The sequence below is a fragment of the Leucoraja erinacea genome, chromosome 27 (assembly GCF_028641065.1).
Source record: "Leucoraja erinacea ecotype New England chromosome 27, Leri_hhj_1, whole genome shotgun sequence".
In the NCBI taxonomy this organism is placed as follows: domain Eukaryota; kingdom Metazoa; phylum Chordata; class Chondrichthyes; order Rajiformes; family Rajidae; genus Leucoraja; species Leucoraja erinaceus.
In genome coordinates, this window is record NC_073403.1 from 30,590,050 (window position 1) to 30,617,254 (window position 27,205).

The 27,205-nt window shown below is 44.0% G+C and overlaps 1 protein-coding gene across 2 annotated transcripts in view; it reads left to right on the top strand.

The window, feature by feature from the left end:
* The first annotated feature begins 3,081 nt into the window (after positions 1-3,081).
* The window catches only part of LOC129710395 (leucine-rich repeat-containing protein 37A-like), a 119,431-nt gene continuing 95,307 nt past the window's right edge, over positions 3,082-27,205 (top strand). The window contains exons 1-3 of one of the 2 annotated variants that reach the window (XM_055657362.1): positions 3,082-3,630; positions 19,032-19,103; positions 22,421-22,492. In XM_055657362.1, coding sequence (XP_055513337.1) covers positions 3,413-3,630; positions 19,032-19,103; positions 22,421-22,492 — 362 coding nt within the window. In that variant the 5' untranslated portion in view covers positions 3,082-3,412. The remainder of the gene's footprint in view (positions 3,631-19,031; positions 19,104-22,420; positions 22,493-27,205) is intronic. The other variant, XM_055657363.1, reaches the window with a different exon arrangement.

Here is a 27,205-nt window from a genome sequence, read left to right on the forward strand (position 1 = left end):
GTAATGTAAGTGTTAAACGGACAGTGTCAGCTAAAGCGGACATCATGCACATTGCAATGTGCATGCTTTTCAGCTAAATGATCAGCACTCACACAAGCAGGCTTGCTTGGAAAATAATAAGATGTTTGGGGGAGGGGAGAGCACAACGTGCTGGAGTAAGAGTGAGTCAGGCAGTAAATCACAAAGCTACCTGCAAGGTCACTACCATAAACGTTTATCTTCTCAGAGACATCTGAGACAAGCTTGGTGCCTGATGTGAAAAATAACTCTTGTTTTCCAACACTAAGGAGGATAGGTAGTTTTAAATTATAGTCAACTGTTGTTCTTAGATTAGGAGCTCAGACTTTTAAGTATAATAAAAGTGGCTGTTACACACAAGGTCACAGAACACTCTTCACCACTGAATGGGATCGGAACAGTGCCAGGACCCGTGAGTTCCCGATTAGCCATCATAAGCAGAAGTTCCTGATGAGCAGAAAGTCGTGAGACTCAGAGTTGTACAGCACAAAAATAAACCCTTTGACCCAACTGGCGCATGCTACACAAGTCCCACCGGCCCACATTTGTCTAAATCTTCCCTATCCATGTACCTGTCCAAATGTCTTTTGAATTTTGTTACATGTATAAATATATTTAATGTATAAATGTATTTATACATGTTGCTATTTTTGGGGGAAGTTTACCTTCACCTCAGGCCAAATGTCCGGAACAGTGTCAGGACACAATGGTTCTCTGGAAGATCTCCTGTCCAAGCTTTTAGATGTAGTTCCCAGCAAGCTTTGAACCTTACAACCTGCAAGGAGGAAGCAGTTGCAAGATTCTGTGTATATTTGCTACTTTCTGCTGCTAATTACATTTGTGTTTTTATTGTTGCTTTAAATGGTTGTATTGCTATTCTATTGGCATCTTCTCATGGTTTGGTTGTTGCTTTAATACATGTTTGTGCTTTAAATTTTATATTCTGAATGTTTGTCCTCTATCTTTGATCCGATCCTCGAAACCTGTTAGTATTCCAATGGGCTGACATTATACTTTTTTATAAAAAAAGTTGTTATAATGTATTTCAATATGGAACTGAGATCCATATTGAAATACATTATAACAACTTTTTTTAAAGGGAATGTCAAAGTTGGTTGATCTATGTGAGATTAAGCCAAAAAGTGATGGAAGATTTGGCTTCCATTATAAGGAAGCTTTAACATAATTGAGGATGGAAATGTAGGATGAGTGAAACTAAGGTGATCAGGACCAAGGGACTAGAGACTTTTAAAGTAATTAATTAATAGTTCATAATAAGAGGATTTCAGTATAGGAGTAAAGAGGTTCTCCTGCAGTTGTATAGGGCTCTGGTTAGACCACACCTGGAGTATTGTGTACAGTTTTGGTCTCCTAATTTGTGGAAGGACATCCTTGTGATAGAGGCAGTGCAGCGTAGGTTCACGAGATTAATCACTGGGATGGCGGGACTGTCATATGAGGAAAGGTTGAAAAGACTAGGCTTGCATTCACTGGAGTTTAGAAGGATTATAGAAAAAAAACTTGCCCCGCAAATCTCCTTTAAACTGTGCTCCTGTCACCTTAAAGCTATGCCCACTGATATTTTCATCCTGGAAAAAAGATTCTGACTGTCAACAGCAAACCACTTGGTTTATAACATAGTAGATGTGGCGGTGCAAACTGAAGCGGATATAATGTGCTGCTGGGGATGGTTGTGGAAGCAGTTATGTTAGTAGCATTTTAAAGACCTTAGAATAGGCATAGATATGCAGAGAATGGAGGAATATAGATTATGTGCAGTGAATATAGGAGAATGGATGATGTGCAGGAGGATAAGTGATGGCATTATGTTTGGCTCAGACATCATGGGCAGAAGGGCCTGTTCTTGTATTGTTCTAAGTTCTATTTCCTGAATGCGGCATGGATACCACGACGATACCACTCCATAACGTTGCTAATTCCACTTTCACATCCACTCAGTAGTGTTCAGAATGGGGAATGAGGCTGCCCTCCCATCTCCTCTATGAGCTACTAACCAGCCAGCTGACCTCTACAGCCTGAGAGGGCTAGCGCCATTGTCCCCGGGCGAGGCCCCTGCACTGTAACCCTGGACAGGGCTAGCACCATTTCGCTGGGCAGGTGAGGTATTGGCACCATGGCCCTGAACAAGGTCCCTGCATTGTGGCCCAGACTATGGCTGGCACCATTGTCTGGGCTAGGTCATTGCACTGTGACCCCCGACAGGGGTGCCAGGACTGGCACAATATACCCCGGGAGGGTGGGGTACAGGAACCGTGCCCCTGGATGGGGTCCTTGCGCTGTTTCCCTTGGCAGAGATGGCACTATTGTCCATGGCAGGGCTGGCACCACTATGCCCGGGCAAGGTCCCTGTATTATGGATGTGGGCAGGGCTGCCACCATTGCCCCAGGTGAGGTCCCTGCACCATTGTCCAGAGTGGGGTCCCTGCACCATGGCCCAAGTGGGCGGGTGAGCTCCCTGTACCATTACCTGGGGCGGGATTGTGGGTGAGGTCCCGGCATTATGGATCTGGGCAGGGCTGCCCACCATTGCCCCAGGTGAGGTCCCTGCATTGTGGGTTTGGGTAGGGCTGGCATCTTTACCCCAGGTGGGTGAGGTCCTTGCACCAATGCCCCAGGTGGGTGAGCAATTGAGATCCTTGCATTGTGGATCTGGCCAGGGCTGGCACCATTGCCCCGAGTGGGCGAGGTCCCTAACCACCACCCCAGCGGGTGGGTGAGATCCCTGCACCATTGCCTCAGGGCGAGGTCTCGGCCACGTGCAGAAAGGAGGCTCAGATGCAGGATAACACCGGAGATAAGACACAACATGTTGGAGTAACTCGGCGGGACAGGCAGCATCTCTGGCAAGAAGGATCTCGAGCCGGAACATACACGTTCTCCAGAGACGCTGGCTGGGCCGCTGGGTGACTCTAGCGTGTTGTGTGTCTGTGGCGGCGGCCGCCGTGTAACTACGTGGCTGGGGGGGCGGCATCACAATGGGAGGGAACGATCTGCTTAGCAACCGGCAGCTGGTAACGCGGTCACTCTGCGTGACTGGGGGAGGGACATGGCAGCGGGGCCGGCGGGGCGGGGAGCCTGCTGCTGCCAGGCCGCGGCGTGAAGGAGGGCCCGAGTTTGCTGGGCCTGCTCCAGGCCGCCCACCCTCGCAACTCCTCGGCCTCAACGCCTCCCTCGAGTGGCTCTGCACGGTCAGGGCGCGTCCTCATCACTCACAACCTCTCAAGCCTTTCCTCACTAGCTGGTACACCCAACATTTAAGATCAGCTTCCAAGCATCGTGTTGTCAGTTCTTTCACCTTCATTCTGGACGTCAAATTTCTGGGCATCGGGCGCCACGTAGCCCAGGAGTGGGGTCAGAAATTTGGGTATAAAATATGGCAGAAGGCCATGTCGCTGTCTTCCTACTGCTTTTTGGACACTTTTATATTGGTCTAATGCAGAGTAACACAACGAACAGTGAGTCACAAAATGCCTCCTGCCCCGTCTTGTGCACCTGTACGTCTTGGCTTTTGTCCTGCATTGGAGCTGGGAAGTGGCATCAGCTGGATAATGTACCGTTCATCAGAGGGTCATCATACATTTTCAACACTCTGTAAGTATCAAAATAAGAAAGGGAATGGTGACACTATCAAACTATTATTACTTCTGCCATTGGAGTGAGCTGTGATTGAAAATGGCCTGGATTTCTGAAATCAATGTTTAATTTAATAGCATTCTATTAATCACCATCTAATTTTTAATCACCCTCTAAGATAATCAGTAACAAAATTCAATTGTTCAGAATAAGGCTTAATAATGAAAGAGATTTAAATAACACGTGCAGAAGAAATATTGAAAATAAATGCTGTTTCATCAAAAAGGATCGGGTTTGGATCTAGATCTACTACTTGTTTGATATTGAGGCTTTGGTCAACAGTAAGAAGCAGTCATGGGACAGGTATAGGCAGCTGAGATCACGTGTAGGAGTTTCAGGAGCAAAAGAGTTGGCTAAAAAATGAAATCAGGGCAAAAAGGGAACAGTTGATAGCTCCGGCAGATAGCATTAAGGATAATCCCAACAGATTTTATAAGCAAGTCACGAAAAGGATGACCAGAGAGAGAGAGTGGGATCCCTCGGGAATAAAACTAATGTGTGGAGCCACAGGAGATGGGAAGGTTCTCAATTAGTATTTCTCTATTTTTACCATGGAGAAAGTCATGAGGGTAGAGGAACCTGGGGTAGTCACTGGAAGTGTCTCGAGAGCAGTCAGTATTACGGTCGCAGAGGTGCTGAGGGTCCTCACGCATATGAAGGTAGACAAATCTCATGTGCCGGATCCGATGTATCTGAGGACTGGAAAGCAAGAGAGGAAATTGCAGGAGCCCTCACTAAGATTTACGAGTCGTCATTAAATACAGACGAGATGCTGAAAGACGCAAGGGAGGCAAATGTTACTCCTCTGTTCAAGAAGGGCTGCAGAGAAAAGACTGGCAGGCCAGTGAGCTTAGCATCTGTGGTCAGAATGTTACGAGAGAGTATTCTGAGGGATAGGATGTATATCCAGGACATCGATGTCCTCATTCTTTATGGAAACTGGGTTTCCCCTCTTCCATCATAAATGAAGCCTTCACTAGGGTTTCCTTGATATCCTGCTGCTCCGCTCTTGCTCCCCCTCCCCCCAATTGTAACACGGACAGTCCCCCTAGTCCTCACCTTCCATCTCATCAGCCGTCGCATACAGCACATAATCCTCCATTTTTGCCACCTCCAACGCGTTCCCACCACTAGCCATATCTTCCCATCTCCACCCCTTTTTGCTTTCCATAAAGACGGTTCCCTCCGCAACTCCCTGGTCAACTCGTCCCTTCCCACCCCCTCCCCAGATACTTTCCTCTGCAACCACAGGAGATGTAACACCTGTTCCTATACCACCCCCCCTTGACTCTGTCCAAGGACTGACAGTCTTTACAGTGAGGCAGAGGTTTACTTGCACCTCTCCCAACCTCATCTACTGTATCCACTGTTCCAGGTGTGGACTCCTATAAAGCCGATCATTTCGCTGAACACCTCTACTGTGTCTGCTTAAACCTATCTGATCTCCCGGTTGCTCAACACTTTAACTCCCCCTCCCATTTCCACACTGACCTTTCTGTCCTGTGCCTCCTCCATTGTCAGTGAGGCCCAGTGGAAATTGGAGGAACAGCACCTCATACTTTGTGTGGGCAGCTTACACCCCAGTGGTATGAACATTGACTTCTCTAACCCTTGCTTTCCCTCCATCCCTCCCCCTTCCCAGTTCTCTGACCGGTCTCACTGTCTCCGACTACATTGTATCTCTGTTTGCTTTGGTGTTAGCTTCTCCCAGCTAACAACAAAGCACATTTTCCTTGATCTCCATTCTTCTTATCCTATTTTCACACCTTATATATCCTTATCTATGTATCTCCCTCTCCTCTGACATCAGTCTGAAGAAGGGTCTTGACCCGAAACGTTGCCCATTCCCTCTCTCCAGTGATGCTGCCGGACTTGCTGAGTTACTCCAGCTTTTTGTGTTTATATATTCATTTAGATGGACATGGGCTGATTAGGGATAATCAACATGGTTTTGTACATAAGCATTCAGACACAGCAGGCAGTGAAAGCAAATGGCATTTTGGCCTTCATAGCGAGAGGATTTGAGTATAGGAGCCAGGAGGTCCTACTGCAGTTGTACAGAGCCCTGGTGAGACCACACCTGAAGTATTGTGTTCCTAATTTGAGGAAGGACATTCTTGCTATTGAGGGAGTTCAGCGTAGGTTCACCAGATTAATTCCCGTGATGGCAGGACTGACATATGATGAAAGAATGGATCGCCTCGGCTTATATTCACTGGAATTGAGAAGGATGAGAAAGATCTATCTGCCTATCTCTACCTTAAAAATATCCATTGACTTGGCCTCTACAGCCATTTGTGGTAAGCCATCTGTTCCTCCATAAGAATAAGGGGTAAGCCATTTAGAACGGAGATGAGGAAACACTTTTTCACACAGAGTTGTGAGTCTGTGGAATTGTCCGCCTCAGAGGGCGGTGGAGGCCGGTTCTCTGGAAACTTTCAAGAGAGTGTTCTTGAAGATAGCGGAGTCAGGGGACATGGGGAGAAGGCAAGAACAGGGTACTGATTGTGGAAGATCAGCCTTGATCACATTGAATGGCAGTGCTGGCTTGAGGGGCCCTATGGCCTACTACTGCAGCTATTGTCTGTTGTTTATTGAATTCCACAGATTCACCACTCTATGACTAAAGATATTCCACATCATCTCCTTCCTAAAGGAATGTCCTTTAATTCTGAGGCTATTACCTCTGCTCCAAGTGGAAGGGGGAAACACTAGTGGAAACATCCTCTCCACAACCACTCTATCCAGGCCATTCACTATTCGGTAAGTTTCAAGGAGATCCCCGCCCTCATCCTTCTAAACTCCAGCGAGTGGAGGCCCAATGCTCATCATATGGTAAACCACTCATTCCTGGGATCATTCTTGTAAACCTCCTCTGGACCCTCTCCAGAACCACCACACACTTCCTCAGATATTGGGCTCTAAATTGCTCACAATACTCTAAAATTGCTCACAATGCGCCTGACCAGAACCTTATAAAGCGTCAGCTTTACATCCCCGTTTTTGTATTCTAGTTCTCTTGAAAGAAAGGCATTGCGTTTGCCTTCTTTACTCCAAATTATTGAATTGAATTGAATACTTGCTTGTCACGGTGAAATTCTTTGCTCGCATTCCCATGGTATGCAAATAGTCGCCCATGAAGAGCACTTACAAATCCCCCCCTCCCCCCCCACCCCGCCGTTCCCCCTTTGTTCCCCCATGCTGGGTCCCTGTTGCTTTTCCCCCTCCCTCATGGCGGTTTCCTCACGCCCTCCATTATTTCGTCCCTCTGCCCCGACAACCTCACTTCCACATGTCCGTCCTTGTCCGTCGTTCGGCGCCATCATCGACTGCCACGCCGACCTCTCTAAAGCATCTGTCATCATCTCCAGATGCCTCCGTGGCACCGACCCAGGCCCCAGCCACGGGCTCCATCGACCCAGGCACCGCTGGCTGCGGGTTTTCTGTGACGCTACACCTCCGACTCGCTAGGCCTGGGCTCCGACCCGCGAGGCTCTATCTCCAACTCGCGAGGTTCTGGCCAAGAGGCTCCCCGCCTTGGCTTCTCAGCGGCATCTCTGGAAGGCGTTGATTCAACTTGCAAATGAACTTTTTGGGAATCCTGCACCAGCACTCCAAGTTCCTTTGCACCTCCAATTTCTGGATTCTCTCCTCATTTAGAACATAGTATGCGCCTTTACTCCTACTACCAAAATGCATGACTCCACACTTTGTGACACTGTACTCCATCTGCCACTTCTTCTGCCCACTCTCCCAACCTGTCTAAGTCTTTATGCAGTCCCTGCTTTCTCTACACTATCTGTTCCTCCACCTATCATCCTGCTATTTACTTTCTCAAAGAATTCCAGCAGATTTGTCAAGCAAGATGTCCCCTTCACAAAACTATTCTGATTTCGGCCTGTTTTATCATAAACTTCATAACCTCATCCTTTACAATAGACTTTGAAGTCTTACCAACCTCTGAAGTCAGGCTAACTGGCCTATAGTTTCCACTCTTCTGCTTTGCTCCCTTCTTGTACAGCGGAATAATATTGACACTTTTCCAACCGTCTGGAACCATTCTTGACTAGTGAATCTTGAAATATCACTACTAATGCCCCCGCAATCTCTAATGCCACCTCTTTCAGAACCCTGGGGTGCCATGGTCCAGGTGACTTATACCTTTCAGTTTCCCAAACATCTTCTCCATAGTAATTGCCACTTCACTAACTTCCACCCATTGACTCTCTTGAATTTCAGGCACGTTGCTGGTGTCTTCCACTGTGAAGACTGATGCAAAAAAATTATTAAATTCCTCTGCCATTTCTTTATTCCTCATTATCACTTCTGCATCATTTTCCAACGGTCCAACTTCCACATGCCTCTTTCTTACTCTTTATATATCTGAGGAAACACTTGCTATCCTTTTTTATATTTATTGGCTTACCTTTGTTTCATCTTTTCTTCCCATATTGCCTTTTTAGTTACTTTCTGTTTTTTTTTTTTTAAAGCTTCCCAATCCTCTGGCTTCCCATTAATCTTTGCAATGGTATATGCCTTTTCTTTTGGTATATGCCATTTTTTGCTGTCCTTGACTTCCCTTGTCAGCCACGGTCACCTCGTTCTTCCCCTAGAATCTTTCTCCCTCTTTGGAATGAAAATATCCTACAGCTTCCGAATTATTCCCAGAAATTCCTGCCATTGCTGTTTCACCATCATTCCTGCTAGGGTCCCTTTCCAGTCAATTTTGGGCTAGTTCCTCCCTCATGCCTCGGTAGCCCCCTTTGCTCAGCTGTAATACCAATACATCAGATTTCAATTTCTCCATCTCAAATTACAGGTAAAATCTTATCATATTGTGGTTGCCAAGTCCTAGTGGTTCCTTTACCTTGAGTTCCCTTATCAAATCCAGAATTGCCTTTTCCCTGGTCGGCTATGCTATAAGCTGCTCTAAGAAACCATCTCAAGGCACTCTGAAAATTCCCTCTTGGGGTCCAGTACCAACCTGTTTTTCTCAGGCTACCTGCATATAGAAATCCCCCATGACCCCCATAACATTGCCTTTCTTACATGCAGATTGTACATCCTGATGTAATGTTTACCTATTACCTGTTGTATGTATAAGTACAGTGAAGTACTGGTACTATGAAAATTTTGCTTGCAGCAGTATCTCAGTCACATCGCAAACACACAAAAACATAAAGTATACAAATTCCCCAGGAAATCAAAAAGTAAACAACTGCAAAAAGAAGACATTTGCACAAACCACAATTAGAAAACAAGTCCACGGTCATGTAAGAGGTTGTCCTGATTGTTCCATTGCTGAGATAGGATTGAAATTGCGCAGGTCGATGCAGGAACGTGTTGGCTGTTGGAAAGTAGCTGTTTCTAAACCTCGTAGTGTGGGACTTTAGGCCATTGTATCTCTTGCCCAAAGGTATAACAAAATAGGGCCTGGCCTTGATGGTACAGATCCTGAATGATAGATGCCGCCTCCTTGAGGCAGTACCTAATGGAGATGTTTTCGATGCTGGGGTTGTTGGTTATGCCTGTGATGGACTGCCTGGGTCCAGCATTCTTTGCAGCCTCGTGCTTTGGAACTTCTGTACTAAGCCATGATGCAACTAGTCAAGATACTTTCTACATCTGTAGATGTTCGTTGGAATGTTCAGTGACATGGTGAATCTTTTAAAACTTCTAAGAAACTAGAGGTGCTGGCACACCTCCTTCATGATTCCATCTATACACTGGGCTCGGGACAGGTCATCTAAGATCATAACACCCAGGAATTTGAAGCTGCTAACTCTCTCCACTGCCGGCGCATCATTTAAAACTGGCACGTGGTCTCTCAAATTGCCCTTTCTGAAGTCATTGTTTAGTTCCTTGGTTTTATTGATGTCGAATGAAAGTTTGCTGTATCACTGCTAAACATTTTATTACATCCTTCTTGTCAAAAATCCTATTGTTGTTGTTATCCTGAACTTTCATCTCTAATTCCTTTTAACTCAACTCAGATTCCCTTTTTCACGCATCTACACGTACTTTACAGTCGCCATATAACCTTCCAGCCAGCACGACTTTGCAAGAAAAATGAAGTTCTTCCCGCCGCACTATTGTGTCGCTGCTAATGCCTCCATATATCTTTTGTATATTTTCCTTTTTGCTTTTAAGACATCCAACTTTGCAAAAACAAATATTGTGGAATATGGAAGGGGGGGAGGGTTACTTTCATTAGCACATGGTGGAACCCACCATATCGAGGTATCAACGAGCCAAAGTCAAAGATAGACACAAAATGCTGGAGTAACTTTAGCGGGACAGGCAGCATCTCTGATGAGAAGGAGTCGGTGACGTCTCGGGTCAAGACCCATCAGACTGATGCCAGGGGAGTGGGCGATAGAGAGATAAAATGTAGTCGGAGGGGATGGAGAGAGAGGGAAAGCAAGGGCTACTTGATGTTAGAGAACTCAATGTCCATTGGGCTGGGGTGTAAGCTACCCAAGCGAAATATCAGGTGCTGTTCCTCCAATTTGCGCTGGGCCTTACTCGGACAATGGAGGAGACCCAGGATGGAAAGGTCATTGTGGGATTGGGAAGGGGAGTTAAAGTGTTGAGCAACCGGGAGATCAGGTAGGTTTGGCGGACTGAGCAGAGGTGTTCAGCGAAACAATCGCTGAGCCTGAGCTTGGTCTCGCCGATATACAGGAGTCCACACCTGGAACAACAGATACAGTCGATCGAGCCAAAGTCATCATTTTTACCTCTGGCATGTGGCTCAGGATACCCTGTTCTCCAACAATTAACCAGGATTGTTAAATCATTGCTAAAATGGGAGATTATCAGTGTGTTCAGGGATGACAACAATCCTGTTCTCTGTGAGTGTCTTTGATATTCATAGTTTATTAATCACCTAATCCAGACTGTTGCAATAAATTTGTAGAAGGCTGAAGCAGGAATCACTTTATCTGGATGCCCTTGATATCTTTCTGCAAAATAACTTGCATTCTTTACAACTGAAGGTTAGTAGACTTTCCCTCCCTGTATTTTAGCTGTTGAGCAAGCTCCTTGTGTAAACATCAACTTAAAGGCAACAAAAGGTAACCATTATTTAATTTATACAATTGAATTTGAGTAAGGATCCTCCACGGATTCTTAATTGCGTTAACATTTACCACAACATTAAAACAGCATTATGATGGTCAAGTTAGAGGAAAGGTGTGGAGTGTGAATCAGGATTATTCACTTAAAGCAGGAGTAACTCAGCAGGTTCGACAACATCCCCAGAGAAAAGGAATAGGTGACGTTTCGGGTCGAGACAGTCAGACCTGAGATGCTGTCGGACCTGCTAAATTACTACAGCCTTTTGTGTCGATCTTCGGTTTAAACCGGCAATTGCAGTTATTTCCTACACATGCAGCGATTACTGTGTTACTTATAAATAAGCTGATCTTGAGGAGCCACGTGTGAAAGGAGCTGTCTACCTTGCTTCTCCACCTTCTCCATTTGCTTTTGCTTTTCCTCTTGCACGTCATCCTTCTTATAACAACTTGACTTGTTTGGCCAACTTTCAGTCACAAAATCATGTACAATTCCGAGAGAAAATACTCGTACATCAGACACTGTCAAAAGCATTATTTTCTATATTTTAAATGCATTGCAAGATCATCATGATGTGTAGAGCCAGGATTTTGCCATTAATGCCATGTGCCTTTTCATACCTTTTTCGACGATTTCACCAAGATAATGCCTTTTTCACGATCGAGTGCCTAAATCAGCCTTTTTTTGCCGTTTTGCTGAAAGGTCGTGCTATTTCCTCTAATTGTACCCTGATTACAATGATGTTTTCTATGTTAACACATTAGATTCAGATTCAGATTCAGATTCAATTTTAATTGTCATTGTCAGTGTACAGTACAGAGACAACGAAATGCATTTAGCATCTCCCTGGAAGAGCGACATAGCAAATGATTTGAATAAATAATAATAAGTGTCCGGGGGGGGGGTGGTGATTGGCAGTCACCGAGGTACGTTGTTGAGTAGAGTGACAGCCGCCGGGAAGAAGCTGTTCCTCGACCTGCTGGTTCGGCAACGGAGAGACCTGTAGCGCCTCCCGGGTGGTAGGAGGGTAAACAGTCCATGGTTGGGGTGAGAGCAGTCCTTGGCGATGCATTATTAATTAATGTCATTATTAACATGTTAACATAGTATAACTTACAAGGAAATTTCCACCACCGGGACAAAACCGGGGACGCCACCTTCGGTCGTTCATTTGTTTGTGCCGTTGCCCACAGTTCAGCCTCCAAGATCTATTTAAGAAAGAACTGCAGATGGTGGAAAAATCGAAGGTAGACAAAAATTGCTGGAGAAACTCAGCGGGTGAGGCAGCATCTATGAAGAGAAGGAATAGGCGACGTTTCGGGTCGAGATATTTCTTCAGACTGATGTGGGGGGGAAGAAAGGAAGAGACAATAGGACTAGAAGGAGAGCTGGGAAGGGTGAGGGGGAGGAGGGAGAAGACAAGGGCTATCTAAAATTAGAGAGGTCAATGTGGATACCACTGGGGTATAGACTATCCAAGCGAAATACCCAAGCTTGTCTCCTCACTGCATTTACTGCTGGCTCCAGTCGCAAATCTTAGTTTTCGAGTGATCTGTGCAAGGCATTCATTGATGCTGGAATTCCACTGTGGAAATTGGAAAACAAATCTCTCAGAGGTTTTTTAGAGAAATACACAGAGGAACATATACCAAGCGAGTCATCATTACGGACAAATTATGTTGACAGCAACTTCAACATTGTTGTGCAAAAAAATTAAAGATGAAGTTGCATGTAACAAAATATTTTGTGGACTTTCTCACAGAGAGACCGCAGTCAGTCCGTGTTGGCAAGAACACTTCAGGCTCGATCACGCTGAGCACCGGCTCCCCTCAAGGCTGTGTGCTCAGCCCGCTGTTGTTCACACTGCTCACACATGACTGTGCTGCCAGATTCAGGGACAATAAAATCATAAAGTTCGCGGACGACACTACAGTGGTGGGACTCATCAGTGGAGATGACGAAACAAGGTACAGGGAGGAAGTAGAACAACTGGTGGACTGGTGCGGCAAAAATAACCTGGAATTGAATGTCGAAAAAACTAAGGAGATGGTTGTCGACTTCAGGAGGGCGCAGCCAGAGCATACACCGCTCAACATTAGTGGCACTGCAGTGGAGAGAGTGGAGAGCATAAAGTTCCTCGGTGTGCAGATAACGGACAACCTCACCTGGTCCAGGAACACCACTGGGACCGTCAAACGGGCCCATCAGCGACTGCACTTCCTGAGGAAACTAAAACAGGCCTCACTCCCCACCAACATCCTCAGGACTTTCTACAGGGGCACGGTGGAGTCTGTACTCACGTACTGCATCAATACGTGGTACTGCACCTGCAACTGCTCGGACAGGAAGGCTCTGCAGAGGGTAGTGAGGGGAGCAGAGAGGATTATTGGCGTCTCCCTACCCTCGGTACAAGAACTGTTCCAGAGCCGCTGTCTGAAGAAAGCACAGAGAATTGCCAAGGACAAACTGCACCCCCCTCCACACACACCTGGATCTCTTGCCATCAGGCAAGAGATATCGAAGCATCAAAGCCCGGACTACGAGGCTGCTAAACAGCTTCCTACCACAGGCTGTGAGGCTGCTAAACAGTCACTCTGCACTCACAGTCACTTGACTTGACTTGACTCTGCGGCTGGCACGGACACTTTAATAACTGGCACTGGCCACTCAAATCAGCGGCCCCGGACATTTTTTTATGATTGGTTTACTGTTTTTAACATTGTGTTTTTTACCTGATTTTAACTATTTATTCTGTTCCATCAGGGACTGGATTGTTTTTTTTTAGTGTTATTATGTGAGAAGTGTTTTAAATTTCATGTGCGAGGCTCCGCTATTCACTGGGAAACGTCTTTTCATTTTGCACTGTACTTGTTGCTTGCAAGATGACAATAAAGGTTGATTGATTGATTGATTGATTGATATGGATCTCAATAGATGAGACAACCGATGCTGTGGGGAGATATGTTGCCAATGTGGTCATTGGCACACTGGAGGCAGATCAACCATCAAAGGAGCATTTGTTGACATTGGAAGTATTGGAGAAGTCAAACAGCTCAACTGTTGCTCAGTTGTTTACATCTTCACTTGCTGTACTTTAGCCAGAAGGTATAAAACACAAGAGTGTTCTTCTGTTTGTGACTGATGCAGCTCCGTACATGAAAAAAGCTGCTCATACTCTTAAAGTTTTATTCCCCAAAATGTTGCATTTGACATGCTTAGCACAATGACTTCAGAGAGTTGTCAAGCACATACTTAGCTTGTTTCCAAATGTCGATAGCCTAGTTTCCAATGTCAAGAAAATCTTCCTCAAACCATCGTCACGTGCACAGTTGTTCAAGGAAATGGTACCCAAGATTCCGCTACATCCTCAGCCCGTTTTGACTAGGTGGGGTACATGGCTCTCTGCTATACTCTACTATGCTGCAAATTTTGAAAAGATAAAATAAATCGTTAACTGTTATGAAGAAGAGAATTTGCTGTCAAGATCGTCAGTGAAATCATACAGAAAAAGTCGCCCTACCGTGATCTTGTGTTTATTGCTTTCAATTTTGCAAACATTCCACAAGCTATCACTTCCCTTGAGAAAGTGGTGAAACATTAGTGAATAACTTGTGGGTTTTCAACAAAGTGACTGACGATATCCGTAAAATTCCTGGCGATGTAGGTATACTAGGAAAATGTGAGAGAGTGTTTTTAGCTAACAAAGATCTTGAAGAAATACAAAACATAGCTAAAGTTCTCAAAGGTAGGTGTAATGCACAAGATAGCAACATGAATATAGAGTCGGTAGCTTGTTTCGGGTATGCACCAGTGACCTCAGCTGAGGTAGAAAGAAGTTTTTCACAACTGAAGCATATTCTGTCTGACAGACAGCATAGTTTAACACCAGATAATTTGAAAAAAATGCTGGTAATTATGTGCAACCAGGCAACGTTGGTCATTTAATGTAGAATACATTTATATTATCATTTTTAACCATATTTTGGTGGTGGAAATGCATGCTTTTTTATGCCTTTTTTTGTTGTCAATAATTGCCTTTTTCGTGCCTTTTTTGTAATTTCATTATGCCTTTTTGCCTGCCTATTTCAGAGTTTTTTAGCGCCTAAACATCCTGGCTCTAATGATCAGTCTCAATTTGATATACTATTAGTCAGAAGAGCTAATCCAGTGACTAATTTAATAACTTGAAATTACCTCCTGATTCCCTTAAAAGCACTGTGGGGAGGGTTGCTGTGTTGTCATTCATTGCATTTAACATTTATGTTTAGCTGTGTGTAGATGTGTACTGTGTGTAGATGTGTATGTAGTGGCGAGATGGAATGTTCAGAACATGGCATCAGATTAGCAGGGCACACTACCTCATTATATCAACTTTTATCATTGGTGAGCAACTAAAACATGGCCACATGTTTGGTGCTTTTTGCATCATCTGACTTCACATGGAGCCTTAAAATCGTTGCCTTAAACCAATTTGGTGTTACAGTAAACCTCCAATCAACTGGCACCCTCTTGACTTTGGGAATATAACATATAACCATATAACAATTACAGCACGGAAACAGGCCATCTCGGCCCTACAAGTCCGTGCCGAACAACTTTTTTCCCTTAGTCCCACCTGCCTGCACTCATACCATAACCCTCCATTCCCTTCTCATCCATATATGCCTATCCAATTTATTTTTAAATGATACCAATGAACCTGCCGACACCACTTCCACTGGATGCTCATTCCACACCGCTACCACTGTCTGAGTAAAGAAGTTCCCCCTCATGTTACCCCTAAACTTCTGTCCCTTAATTCTGAAGTCATGTCCTCTTGTTTGAATCTTCCCTATTCTCAAAGGGAAAAGCTTGTCCACATCAACTCTGTCTATCCCTCTCATCATTTTAAAGACCTCTATCAAGTCCCCCCTTAACCTTCTGCGCTCCAGAGAATAAAGACCTAACTTATTCAACCTATCTCTGTAACTTAGTTGTTGAAACCCAGGCAACATTCTAGTAAATCTCCTCTGTACTCTCTCTATTTTGTTGACATCCTTCCTATAATTGGGCGACCAAAATTGTACACCATACTCCAGATTTGGTCTCACCAATGCCTTGTACAATTTTAACATTACATCCCAGCTTCTATACTCAATGCTCTGATTTATAAAGGCTAGCATACCAAAAGCTTTCTTTACCACCCTATCTATATGAGATTCCACCTTCAAGGAACTATGCACGGTTATTCCCAGATCCCTCTGTTCAACTGTATTCTTCAATTCCCTACCATTTACCATGTACGTCCTATTTTGATTTGACCTGCCAAGGTGTAGCACCTCACATTTATCAGCATTAAACTCCATCTGCCATCTTTCAGCCCATTTTTTCCAAATGGCCTAAATCACTCTGTAGACTTTGGAAATCCTCTTCATTATCAACAACACCCCCTATCTTGGTATCATCTGCATACTTACTAATCCAATTTACCACCCCATCATCCAGATCATTGATGTACATGACAAACAACAAAGGACCCAACACAGATCCCTGAGGCACCCCACTAGTCACCTGCCTCCAACCCGACAAACAGCCATCCACCATTACCCTCTGGCTTCTCCCATTCAGCCACTGTTGAATCCATCTTGCTATTCCGGCATTTATACCCATCAGTTTAACCTTCTTAACCAACCTTCCATGAGGAACCTTGTCAAAGGCCTTACTAAAGTCCATATAGACAACATCCACTGCTTTACCCTCGTCAATTTCCCTAGTAACCTCTTCAAAAAATTCAAGAAGATTAGTCAAACATGACCTTCCAGGCACAAATCCATGTTGACTGTTCCTAATCAGACCCTGTTTATCCAGATGCTTATATATATTATCTCTAAGTATCTTTTCCATTAATTTGCCCACCACTGAAGTCAAACTAACATGTCTATAATTGCTAGGTTTACTCTTAGAACCCTTTTTAAACAATGGAACAACATGCGCAGTACGCCAATCCTTGGGGACTATTCCCGTTTCTAATGACATTTGAAATATTTCTGTCATAGCCCCGGCTATTTCTACACTAACTTCCCTCAATGTCCCAGGGAATATCCTGTCAGGACCTGGAGACTTATCCACTTTTATATTTTTCAAAAGTGTCAGTACTTCTTTTACTTTGAAACTCATAGTTTCCATAGCTACTCTACTCGTTTCCCATACCTCACATAATTCAATATCCTTCTCCTTGGTGAATACCGAAGAAAATAAATTGTTCAATATCTCCCCCATCTCTTTTGGCTCTGCAGATAGCTTCCCACTCTGTCTCTCCAATGGACCAATTTTATCCCTCGTTATCCTTTTGCTATTAATATAGCTGTAGAAACTCTTTGGATTTACTTTCACCTTACTTGCCAAAGCAACCTTGTATCTTCTTTTAGCTTTTCTAATTTTTTTCTTAAGATTCTTTTTACATTCCTTATACTCCTCAAGCACCTCATTTACTTCATGCTGCCTATAATTATTGTAGATCTCCCTCTTTTTCCAAACAAGATGTCCAATTTCCCATGAAAACCAGGGCTCTTTCCAATTTTTACTGTTTCCTTTCAACCGAACAGGAACATAAAGATTCTGTACTCTTAAAATTTCCCCTTTAAATGTCCTCCATTTCTCTTCTACATCTTTCCCATAAAACAAAATGTCGCAGTTCACTCCTTTTAAATCATCTCGCATCTCATCAAAGTTAGCCTTTCTCCAATCAAAAATCTCAACCCTAGGTCCAGTTCTGACCTTCTCCATGTGATCACTGGACCCGAATTGTTCCCCAACACATACCTCCGCCACCTGTCCCGTCTCATTTCCTAACAGGAGGTCCAGCACTGCCCCTCCTCTAGTAGGTATCTCTATGTATTGCTGCAAAAAACTATCCTGCACACATTTTACAAACTCCAAACCATCCAGCCCATTTACAGAATGCTGGACAGACAGATTTTATGGACTGTTGAATAGGCACATAAAAGGACAAAGGCCAGAGATGAAAGGAGAAAGGCTATGAGATAAAAGGATTGAAGAGTTACGGATTGTGAATCTAGAGGAAAAATTGTAGGTGGGATGGTCGGGGGAGGAGAGAAATACAGCAGGTGCGAGTCCAGGTGGGGCACAGAGGATGTCTAAGCTACCCAAGTGGAATATGAGGTGCTGTTCCTCCAGTTTGTGTGTGGCTTCACTCTGGCAATGGAGGAGGCCCAGGACCCAAAGATCAGTATGAGAATGGGAAGTGGAGTTAAAATAGTTAGCAGCCTGGATAATGAGTAGGCCTTGGGAGTTGCCACATCTATGCTTGATCTCGCGATGTTTAATAGGCCACATCGGGAACACCGGATGCAATAGAAGAGGTTAGAGGAGGTACACGTGAATACTCATGCTTTGAATATTCTTCTCAGTACTATCTTTTTGGATAGCAACAACTGCTCGAAATTTCCGTGCTTAATATAACTATCTTTGCAAACAAACGAGCTGCTGGAGGGGCTCAGTGCGTCGAGCAGCATGAGTGGATAAAAGGAATTGTTGACATCTCAGATTGAGAGCCTATATCAGGATTCTGTCAGTTGTCTTGACTCGAAACTTTGACATTTTAGTTTTGCCCACAAATAATGCTCAGCCCCCTGATTCCTCCAGTAGTTTGTTTTGTTATTTGAGATTCCAACATTTGCATCCTTTTGCGTCTCCATAACTATCTTTCCTATTACTAAGCCAAGCATTGATATGTTGAATTGAAAACTATACTGGACACTAGTATATCATGTCACTGTTGGTTCAATTATTTTTTTGAATTTTTTTGTGTCAAACTAAATTATGAATAAAACAAGTTCAAGTTACATTTATTGTCACATGCAACAATTGGTACAGTGAGATTTGTTACCATACAGCCATACAAATAAAAATAACCCAATACACAATAGAATTTAACATGAACATCCCGCACAGCAGAATCAACGTTTCCCACTGTGAGGGAAGGCAACAAAGTTCAGTCATCTTCCTCTTTGTGTTCACCCATGGTAGGGGGCCTTTGAACCCTCCGCAGTCGCCGCTACGGATGGCCTGATGTACAGGCCCTCTCGCCGGGATGATCGGAACTCCGGCGTCGGAACGGAAGAACACACTCAGTGGCTTGGAATTATTATTGATAAATGTTTTGGTCACACCGATACATCCTTAGATCGGAATTAACTGCCAGCATAAATATGCATCCGACTGTGGTTTTGATAAATATATTGGTGATAACTTACTATTTTTATGATTTATTTTTCCAAAAGGGAATTAGGTGAAAATGATATCACCACTGTTCAAGAAAGTAATTGGTTACCCTACAGATGGACAGAAACCTTGTAAGTCTTTTTTCATATATTTTTATCCATGCATCTAATTTTAGAGAGTGTAGTACTAAGCAGTCAAAAGCAAGGGCACCATTTGTGAGTAACAAACACTGCATATTGATGAAAGATGTGGAGATGGAAAAATGGTCAAAGGTAATGTCCATTGGTAATGGATTGGACATATGGTTTCTTCTCTCAGCCTTGTTTGAGGCATTTATCAATTTTAACACGGGGAAAGAAGCCATGCATATCCTTTTTCAATAAGAGATATTGTGGCATTGGTGGCAATTTCATCAGTTTATTTTGTTTTTGAAAATGGTTTCATGAATTTTGATAAACCTTTTTGATGTTTATTTTAGTAAATCGGCAAGTTTTTGACATGAACCAATTAGAAATTAACCATTTATTTTAGTGCAATTGGTGAATTATTTTAAGTCATCAATACATGGCTAACCAATAAGATGTGAAAATGTACAGAGAGTAAAAGCTAGGGAGGAGGGAGAAATTTTGGCCTCTCATGCAAATGTGTCCGAAGTTCCCAGTTATGATCACCTCTGAATATTTGGTTCCATTGGAATTGAACATATGGTGGTGAGTGGAACCAGTGGCCAATGCTTTCACGTGCATTTAGCACTAACAACCAAAGTCAAACATTTCCTCCAAATTGGTGTCTTCAATTAAAGCAAGTTCAGAGGGTGGAGTATAAAGCAAGGAAGATAAAGTTACAAAAAATGTAATTTTAATTTAGAGATACCGCACTGATACAGGCTCTATGGCCACCTTGTCCGCTCTGATTAGCGATACCCGCACACCAATGCTATTTAATCAACGCATTAGGGACAATTTACAATTATACCAAGCCAATTAACTTACACACCAGAATCTGCAGTTCTTTCCTACACATCCTACAAATGTGTACGTCTTTGGAGTATGGGAGGAAACCCACGCAGGTCACAGGGAGAATGTTCAAACTCCGTACAGACTTCACTGGTAGTCAGGATCGAACCTGGGTCTATGGTGCTGGAAGTAAAGTAAAGTATCCTTTATTGCCATTCAGACATTTCAGTTTAAACAAAACTGTATACCTTGCAGTCATAACATAGAATAAAACAATAAAACACACACTTAACACAGTTTAACATCCACCACAGTGAGTCTACCAGGCACCTCCTCACTGTGATGGAAGTCAAAAGTCTTAAAGTCCTTGTCTCTTCCCTACTTGTTGCGTTGAGGCGATCCAGGCTTCCGATGTTGGGACCCCGCCGGGTGATAGTAAGTCCAGCGGCCGCTTCCGAGCTCCGCGAACGGCTGGTTCAAACTCCGCGGCCCGGGGCGGTCGAAGCTGCCGAAGCTGCCATCCTCCAGTCCACGGACGAAGCTGTTGTTGCGGGAGCTCCAACCTGGGACCAGGGAGCTCCCGACATTGTTGTCCACTGGGCCCGCGGCCGAGTCCACTGGGCCCGCGGCCGAGCCTCCGAGGCTCCGAAGTCGGAGGCAACAACTCTACCACTGTGCCACCAGTGGCAAAGCCACCGATAATTTAGAAACGAGATTTGGAGTTGTTTCTTTGCTACACTGAGGCTAGGGAATTGTGAAACTCAGGAATTGTCAGCATTTCCATTGATGGAAATATTTACATAGAAATATTGCATTGTAAATATGTAGCTGGGAATTCATAGTGGAAATATGTAAAGATGTATGATTCTAACATATTAGATATAAATCTTTTAATCATTGAAATTCGGAGCAACTTATTAGTTTGGTTTTCTAATGGCTACAGGCTTTTCTTTGGCCATTTCAATATTGTGTGCAGTTCTAGTCGCCCCATTACAGGAAAGATGTGGAGGCTTTGCAGGGGTTGCAGACAAATTTTACCAGAATGCTGTCTGGATTAGAGGGTTTCAGCTTCAGAGAGAGTTTGGATTGTTTTCCCTCGAATGTCAGAGGTTCAGGGGAGACTTGGCAGAAGTATATAAAATTATGAAAGGAAAGATAGGTTAAACAGTCAGAACCTTTTTCTCAGGGTGGAAATGTCCAGCATTAAAGGGCATAGCTATAAGGTGAGAAGGGAAAGTTTCATGGATATATGTGGGACAGGTTTTTTTACACAGTAGTGGGGGCCTGAAACGGTGGTGGTGGTGGTGGTGGGGCAGACACGATAGTGACATTTAAGAGGCTCTAAGACAGGTAGATGGAAGTGCAGGGAATAGAGGTATATGGATCATGTATGGGATGAGATAGGTGTAACATAGCATCATGTTCGGCACAAGCATTGTGGACCAAAGGACCTTTCCTGTGCTGTGCTGTTCTATGTTCTATTTTGTAGTTAAAGCAAAGTTTATCAATAGTGAAAAAGGAGTTCTACAATTTTTCAGTAAATTAAAAATTTAAATGGTTGGATTGCTTTGTAGAGTAATTGCAGTTGAGTTAGAATTAAGAAATTGTAGGAATAATGTATGTGTGGACAATGGATTAATGGAGAAACTCTAAGGGTGAGGCAGCATCTATGGAGTGAAGGAAATAGGCAACGTTTCGGGTCAGAAGGTTTCGACCCGAAACGTTGCCTATTTCCTTCGCTCCATAGATGCTGCCTCTCCCGCTGAGTTTCTCCAGCATTTTTGTCTACCTTCGATTTTCCAGCAGTTCCTTCTTAAACAATGGATTAATGGATCTTCGATATGTGTTTCATTGCTGAACAGCTTGATATCAACCGCCGCCAAAGTTCATGTGATAATGCAATATGAAAGAGGTGTCCACTAAATCACCGCTGACATATAGAAGAAGACTGGTGATGAATTCAAAATACTTGTCATTGGAAAACAGAGTGTTGCCAGTTGTATAATAACCAGGTTGGAAGGTGTATAAATGTGATTATGAGAATATTTAGTGGATCATTATGTGACTTGAAGATAATACAAACATGCTTGCAGAAAGAAAATATATATTTTAAACGGGTTTTTAAAGCAATTACAAATGACTGACAAGAAAACCACAAGTAACCCACTCTTCAATTCCCAACATGGCTCTCCTAGATGCACAGATTTGGAAATGTATATAAATTTTAAAAGATACATGTTGATGTTTTAACTTACAATGTAAGAACTCCAGGTTTCTGTAACTACCAATGAGCAGACATAATTATCCTCAGAACTCCATTTAGAAATATCATGGTTATGTTTATCAAAAAATTGGATACTAGAGATCTTCATGAATATAGTTCTTCGTATGCTAGCTACAGAATAGGCGATATGAATTTTCAAAATTATCCTTCTCAGTTTTTGTAATTTTAGTAAATGTTGGTATTCTAATCATTGAACAAATTGTTTTAGAGATCTACATGGAAATCAGCTTCAAACATTACAGAAGGATTCATTTGAAGGGCTCATCTTAGTAAAGAAACTGTAAGTACAATTGTCTGTTATTAATAAACTAGTTTCAGTCCTGTAATGTATGGCAGTTTTGTCTAAATAGGCCCGGAACTGAATATCACTTTTAATCATGTTATATGTTATTCCTAAAATACTCAAAGATAGGTAATACAACACATTCGTCAATATTATCATGACATATTAGTCCCCTTACTTTACATTAAACCCATCAGTTATTATTCATTTATAACATTTATAACCTGATATTTAATAGGATTTAAAACAAATATTTAAACAATTGTGTAACAATTGTGGGAGTGCCGAAACTGTATCCCCAAACCAAACAACGTGTTCTCCATAAGTGAGGTGCAAACACTCAAAGGTCCAGAACAAAATGCTGAAAATGCACTGAAGCTGCAGCCCATTTGATGGAGATCAACACTTTGCTTTGGAATACCAATCAACTGCAGGTAGACCAGGAGTTAACTTTCACTGCTTCAAGCGTTTTTTGGGAATAATTGATATTTGTTTCTTTATGGCTTTGTACAGCAGTTACAGCGAGTTACGCCGTTATTAGGGAAAAACCTAGACAAATGCCACTGTATAGTTTTCCAGACATTTTCCAAAAAATACATTCTTTAGGTAGATAGCCAATGGTCTTGTTTCTAATGCATTAGCACAAACACACCATGCAGTATGGACAGCTGCTAATCATACATGAAAGGTCTTACTGGGAGGATCGTTCTCACCATGAACAAAGCAATGTCTTGGAGCTTGTTTGAAAACATAGCTAATGGGATAAACTGTTAAATAAATACCATTGGCAGGCCCGTACAAAGCTTTTTAAAAAAAAGAGGGGGGGGGGGCATGACAGTATTATAAAGATTTTATGTGAACTAATGTGCGCACAGCGCACATCACAAGAGTGAAGCTCGAAGTCCCTTGCAGCTGAGATCCAGGACCCACTTAAGGGCCCTGGAAGCTCTGGGGTTTTAGATGCTCTCTGGTGCATTCTGAGCCTTATTTTAAAGTATTTTTCCACCAAATTTATGACCAATATTTCAGAAATAATTTTGGTTGAGTCAAGAGTAATGAGTGGGTGGAATGAGATGATTGGGGTCATTGTTGTATACATTTTTTTAAATCAAGAATGGAATTTGTCATTGTTTTAATAATCAAGTTGTACTGTTATAAAATGTTATGTAAAATGTTATGAAGCAACATGCAACAACCACAAATAAAATACTGTAAGATTTTGCTGTAAAGAAAATATTTTTTCAGAAAATGTTTTGTGTGTTGATTTGATTGCCTGTTACTGTTAAACTGTGTTAGTGTGTGCAGTGCAACTTTATGGTCCTCCTGACATAACAACTTCACATCACATGAATTTCAACATGGAATAGTGATGTGAATACAACATTTAGTTCACTTTCCATCATGAAAATTGAAGTCAAACTAATTGGTGCATTTACATTACTATGATCACTTTCAAACTAACCTATTTTACTGTCATACTATTATAACAAATTCTAGTTCCATGATGACATAAACAAGATCACAAATCACATTTTGATTTTTCAAACACAATTTGTTTGTGAATAATTACAGAGCTGCCAAGTTTCACCAAGCATTTCCGTATTTTGATGGCTGAAAATCAGTATTTTGTTGGGGAAATCGATATTTCTCACATAAATGCAAGAACGTACTACACAGAAACTGGATTTTTAAAAATCAGTATTTTGCATGCAACCTCATGTATTCTCAAATATCAGTATGGAATACTGAAAATCTGTACTACTGAGTTGTGAAACCATTTTTGAAATGTGAATTTATAATTCTTGATTTTGATTCAATCATATACTTATGTATTATATATTAAAACTATGTGGCTGCCGCCTGCCGTCCGTCCGGCTGCCTTTCTGCCTTTTGATTTGTTCCATCGTGTGATGTCACAATGCCCAATGCTCGCAGATGTCCAATCACAATGCCCAATGCTCGCAGATGTCCAATCGGAATGGATCCATTTACATGTACGGCTGCCGGCTGCCTTTCTTCCTTTGATTCCTTGCCACGACGAATCCAGACGCACAATCGCCGAGATCTTTACCATTCCGGTAGAGATTTCATTTTTCTTTCAAAGTATCCGCACCAGATTACATTTCTTCATGTTTATGCACACATTTTTAATCAAATCCTTGTTCCCCCCCCCCCCCCTCCCCCCCCCCCAATATTTCACAAATAAACTGCCTTCTCACCCATAGAAGCAGCCCTGATTTTTTCCATTTCGGTAGAGATTTCACTTATCATTCCAAGTGTCCACTCCTCATTAAATTTCGTCGTACACATTTTAAATGAAAATCTTCTCCCCCCCCCCACTCACTCATTTTGTCGCCTCCTGCTGGCCAGCGACCATAACGGCTGCTGGCGCCCGCTTTTCGCCTCAAAGACGCCATTTAAAAACAGCCGCACTGCTGATTCCTGAGCCGCTTGAGTTGGAGGACCACGTCTCCTGTGGGGGCTACGGGTAGGGAGCAGCTGCGTTGGGGGAGCAGACCCAATGGGTCTGCACTTGGTCTAGTTATAACTATAAAACTCTGAACTTGGATGTCTGTGTGTGTGTTTTCACATCTTCTCGAAAAAACGATGTGCGAACGGGAACATTTTTACATATTCTGGTAGAGATTTACCCCCTGGAGTCCTAAATTGGCTTACCTGAAAATTTTGTGGTTTATTTCGTGAGTTATTAATAAAAATGTTCACAAATCCGATCAAACTTTGAAATCAAAACGGCTGTTTTTCGCTGATGACGTGACAATGGATCTGCCTGCCTGCCGTCTGCTCGCGCTGCGACTGATGTCACCTCTAACCCCTCGCTCCTGCCCCCGTTGTTCAAAAATGTCGACTGAACACCAAAGATCATAGCTGAAGACTGCGTCGGCCCAACCTGCGCTCCTTTGGTCAACATACCCTCTCTCTCCCCCCTCTCTCTCCCCCCCCCTCTCCCCCCCCCCCCCCCTCTCTCCCCCCCCCCCTCTCTCCCCCCCTCTCGCTCTCTCTCTCCATCTCTCCCCCTCTCTCCCCCCCCCTCTTCTCCTCTCCCTCTCTCTCTCTATCTCCCTCCCTCTCTCTCCCCCTCCTTCCCTCTCTCTCCCTCCCTCCTCCTCTCTCTCCCTTCCCCCCTCTCTCTCTCCCCCTCCCTCCCCCCCCCCCTCCTTCCCTCTCTCTCCCTCTCTCCCCCTCCCCCCCCCCCCCCCTCCCTTCTCCCCTCTCCACCCCCACCCCTCCCCCCCCCTCCCCTCCCCCCCCCCCCCCGCTGGCCTCTCTCCTCTCTCCCCACTCCTCTCCCCCCCAAGTCACCACATTCCACGGTGCACAAGTAACCACGCCAGCAGCACCCCAAGAAGCAGCAGCAGGTCACCCCAAGGAGCCGCTTAAGCGGCGGGTTGGTGAAGGTGGATTGTCGCGCTCACACTCCGACCTCAGCTGCCGCTTCTCCCGAGCCTGCTCGGGCTTGGACAGTTTCTTCGAGCACCGCGGGCTCGAACCGGAGATGACCGTGAACCTGGCCAGGGAGAAGTTTGCCACTGACGCCGCCTTCGAAAGCCTTGCCCTCAAGTTTTGCAGCTTGAGCTGCCCAGACTCGGAGAGGACACCGTCCCGGCACAGCAGCAGCGATAGTGGCAACAAGCCGCTGCGTTGGAAGAACAAGCCTCTGCCCTCCCAGTCATCGAGCCCAACGCCAGGGTCATCCAGTGGCTGTATGGCTGCAAGAGGGCCAAGGAGCCCAATGGCAAGGCTCCCTCTGTCCTGGTGTAGAATAAAAAAATATTGCTCCACAATTTTTTAATTTATTTTTTTCACTCTGGGGGAAAAAAAAGGAGGTGCAACCGCAGTCATGTTACTGTTGATCAGCATCTAAACCAGATTTTGCCTGCTTGAAGCACTGCCCGCAGTGATTAAAACATTTTGTCTTTCCTTTGATTATGTTGGTAATTGCTTCTGCATTTTCTGAATTTCGGCTGCTTGCCTTTGTTAAATATCCAGGTTCAAATGATCAGATATTGCAATGTGGCTAAGATCTTCATGGAGTGAAAACGTTTCTTCCTCAAACACATTAATATTTTGGCTTTGCTCTTTGACATCCACCTTTTATTTGCTGACATGTGGTGGGTGGCGCCGTTGTGTATGGCTGCCCCACCTACAGCTGTTCATCCTTTTTAATTTTTAGTCCGTCAAAAGTTTTGTTTTGGAGGTCTTTTAGTCTTTTTATGTGTGAGATGGGGGCGGGTGGGAAACTGTTTTCTTAGTTACTACCTGGTCGAGGGATGCGTTTTTCCTCCAAGCCGCATCTTCGCACCCTCCTTGCGACCTACCATCTGGATTTGCGCGGCCTTTCCTGCCGGAGACCGGCCAGAGCTTCAGCTTCAGCAGCGGCGCAGCACTGAAGTACCATCGCGGAGCAATGCCTTACAGGGGTCGCCGTGTTGGAGCTGTGGTCTGCAGAGCTTCCAGCCAGCTGCTGGCTTTAACAACGCAGGGCCCCTGGATCCTTCGCCGAGGATTGCCATGTGGAGCTCCGCCCAGCTCGGCCTGTGGACTTCGGGAGCCGCGGTCTCTGGTAGGAAGCGGCCGATTCGGAACTCCAAGCCATTGAGAGTGTTCTTCCGACGACGGAGTTCCATCAACCGGCGAGAGGGCCTGAAACATCGGACTGCCATTGGGCTCAATAGGCCACGACCACGGGTG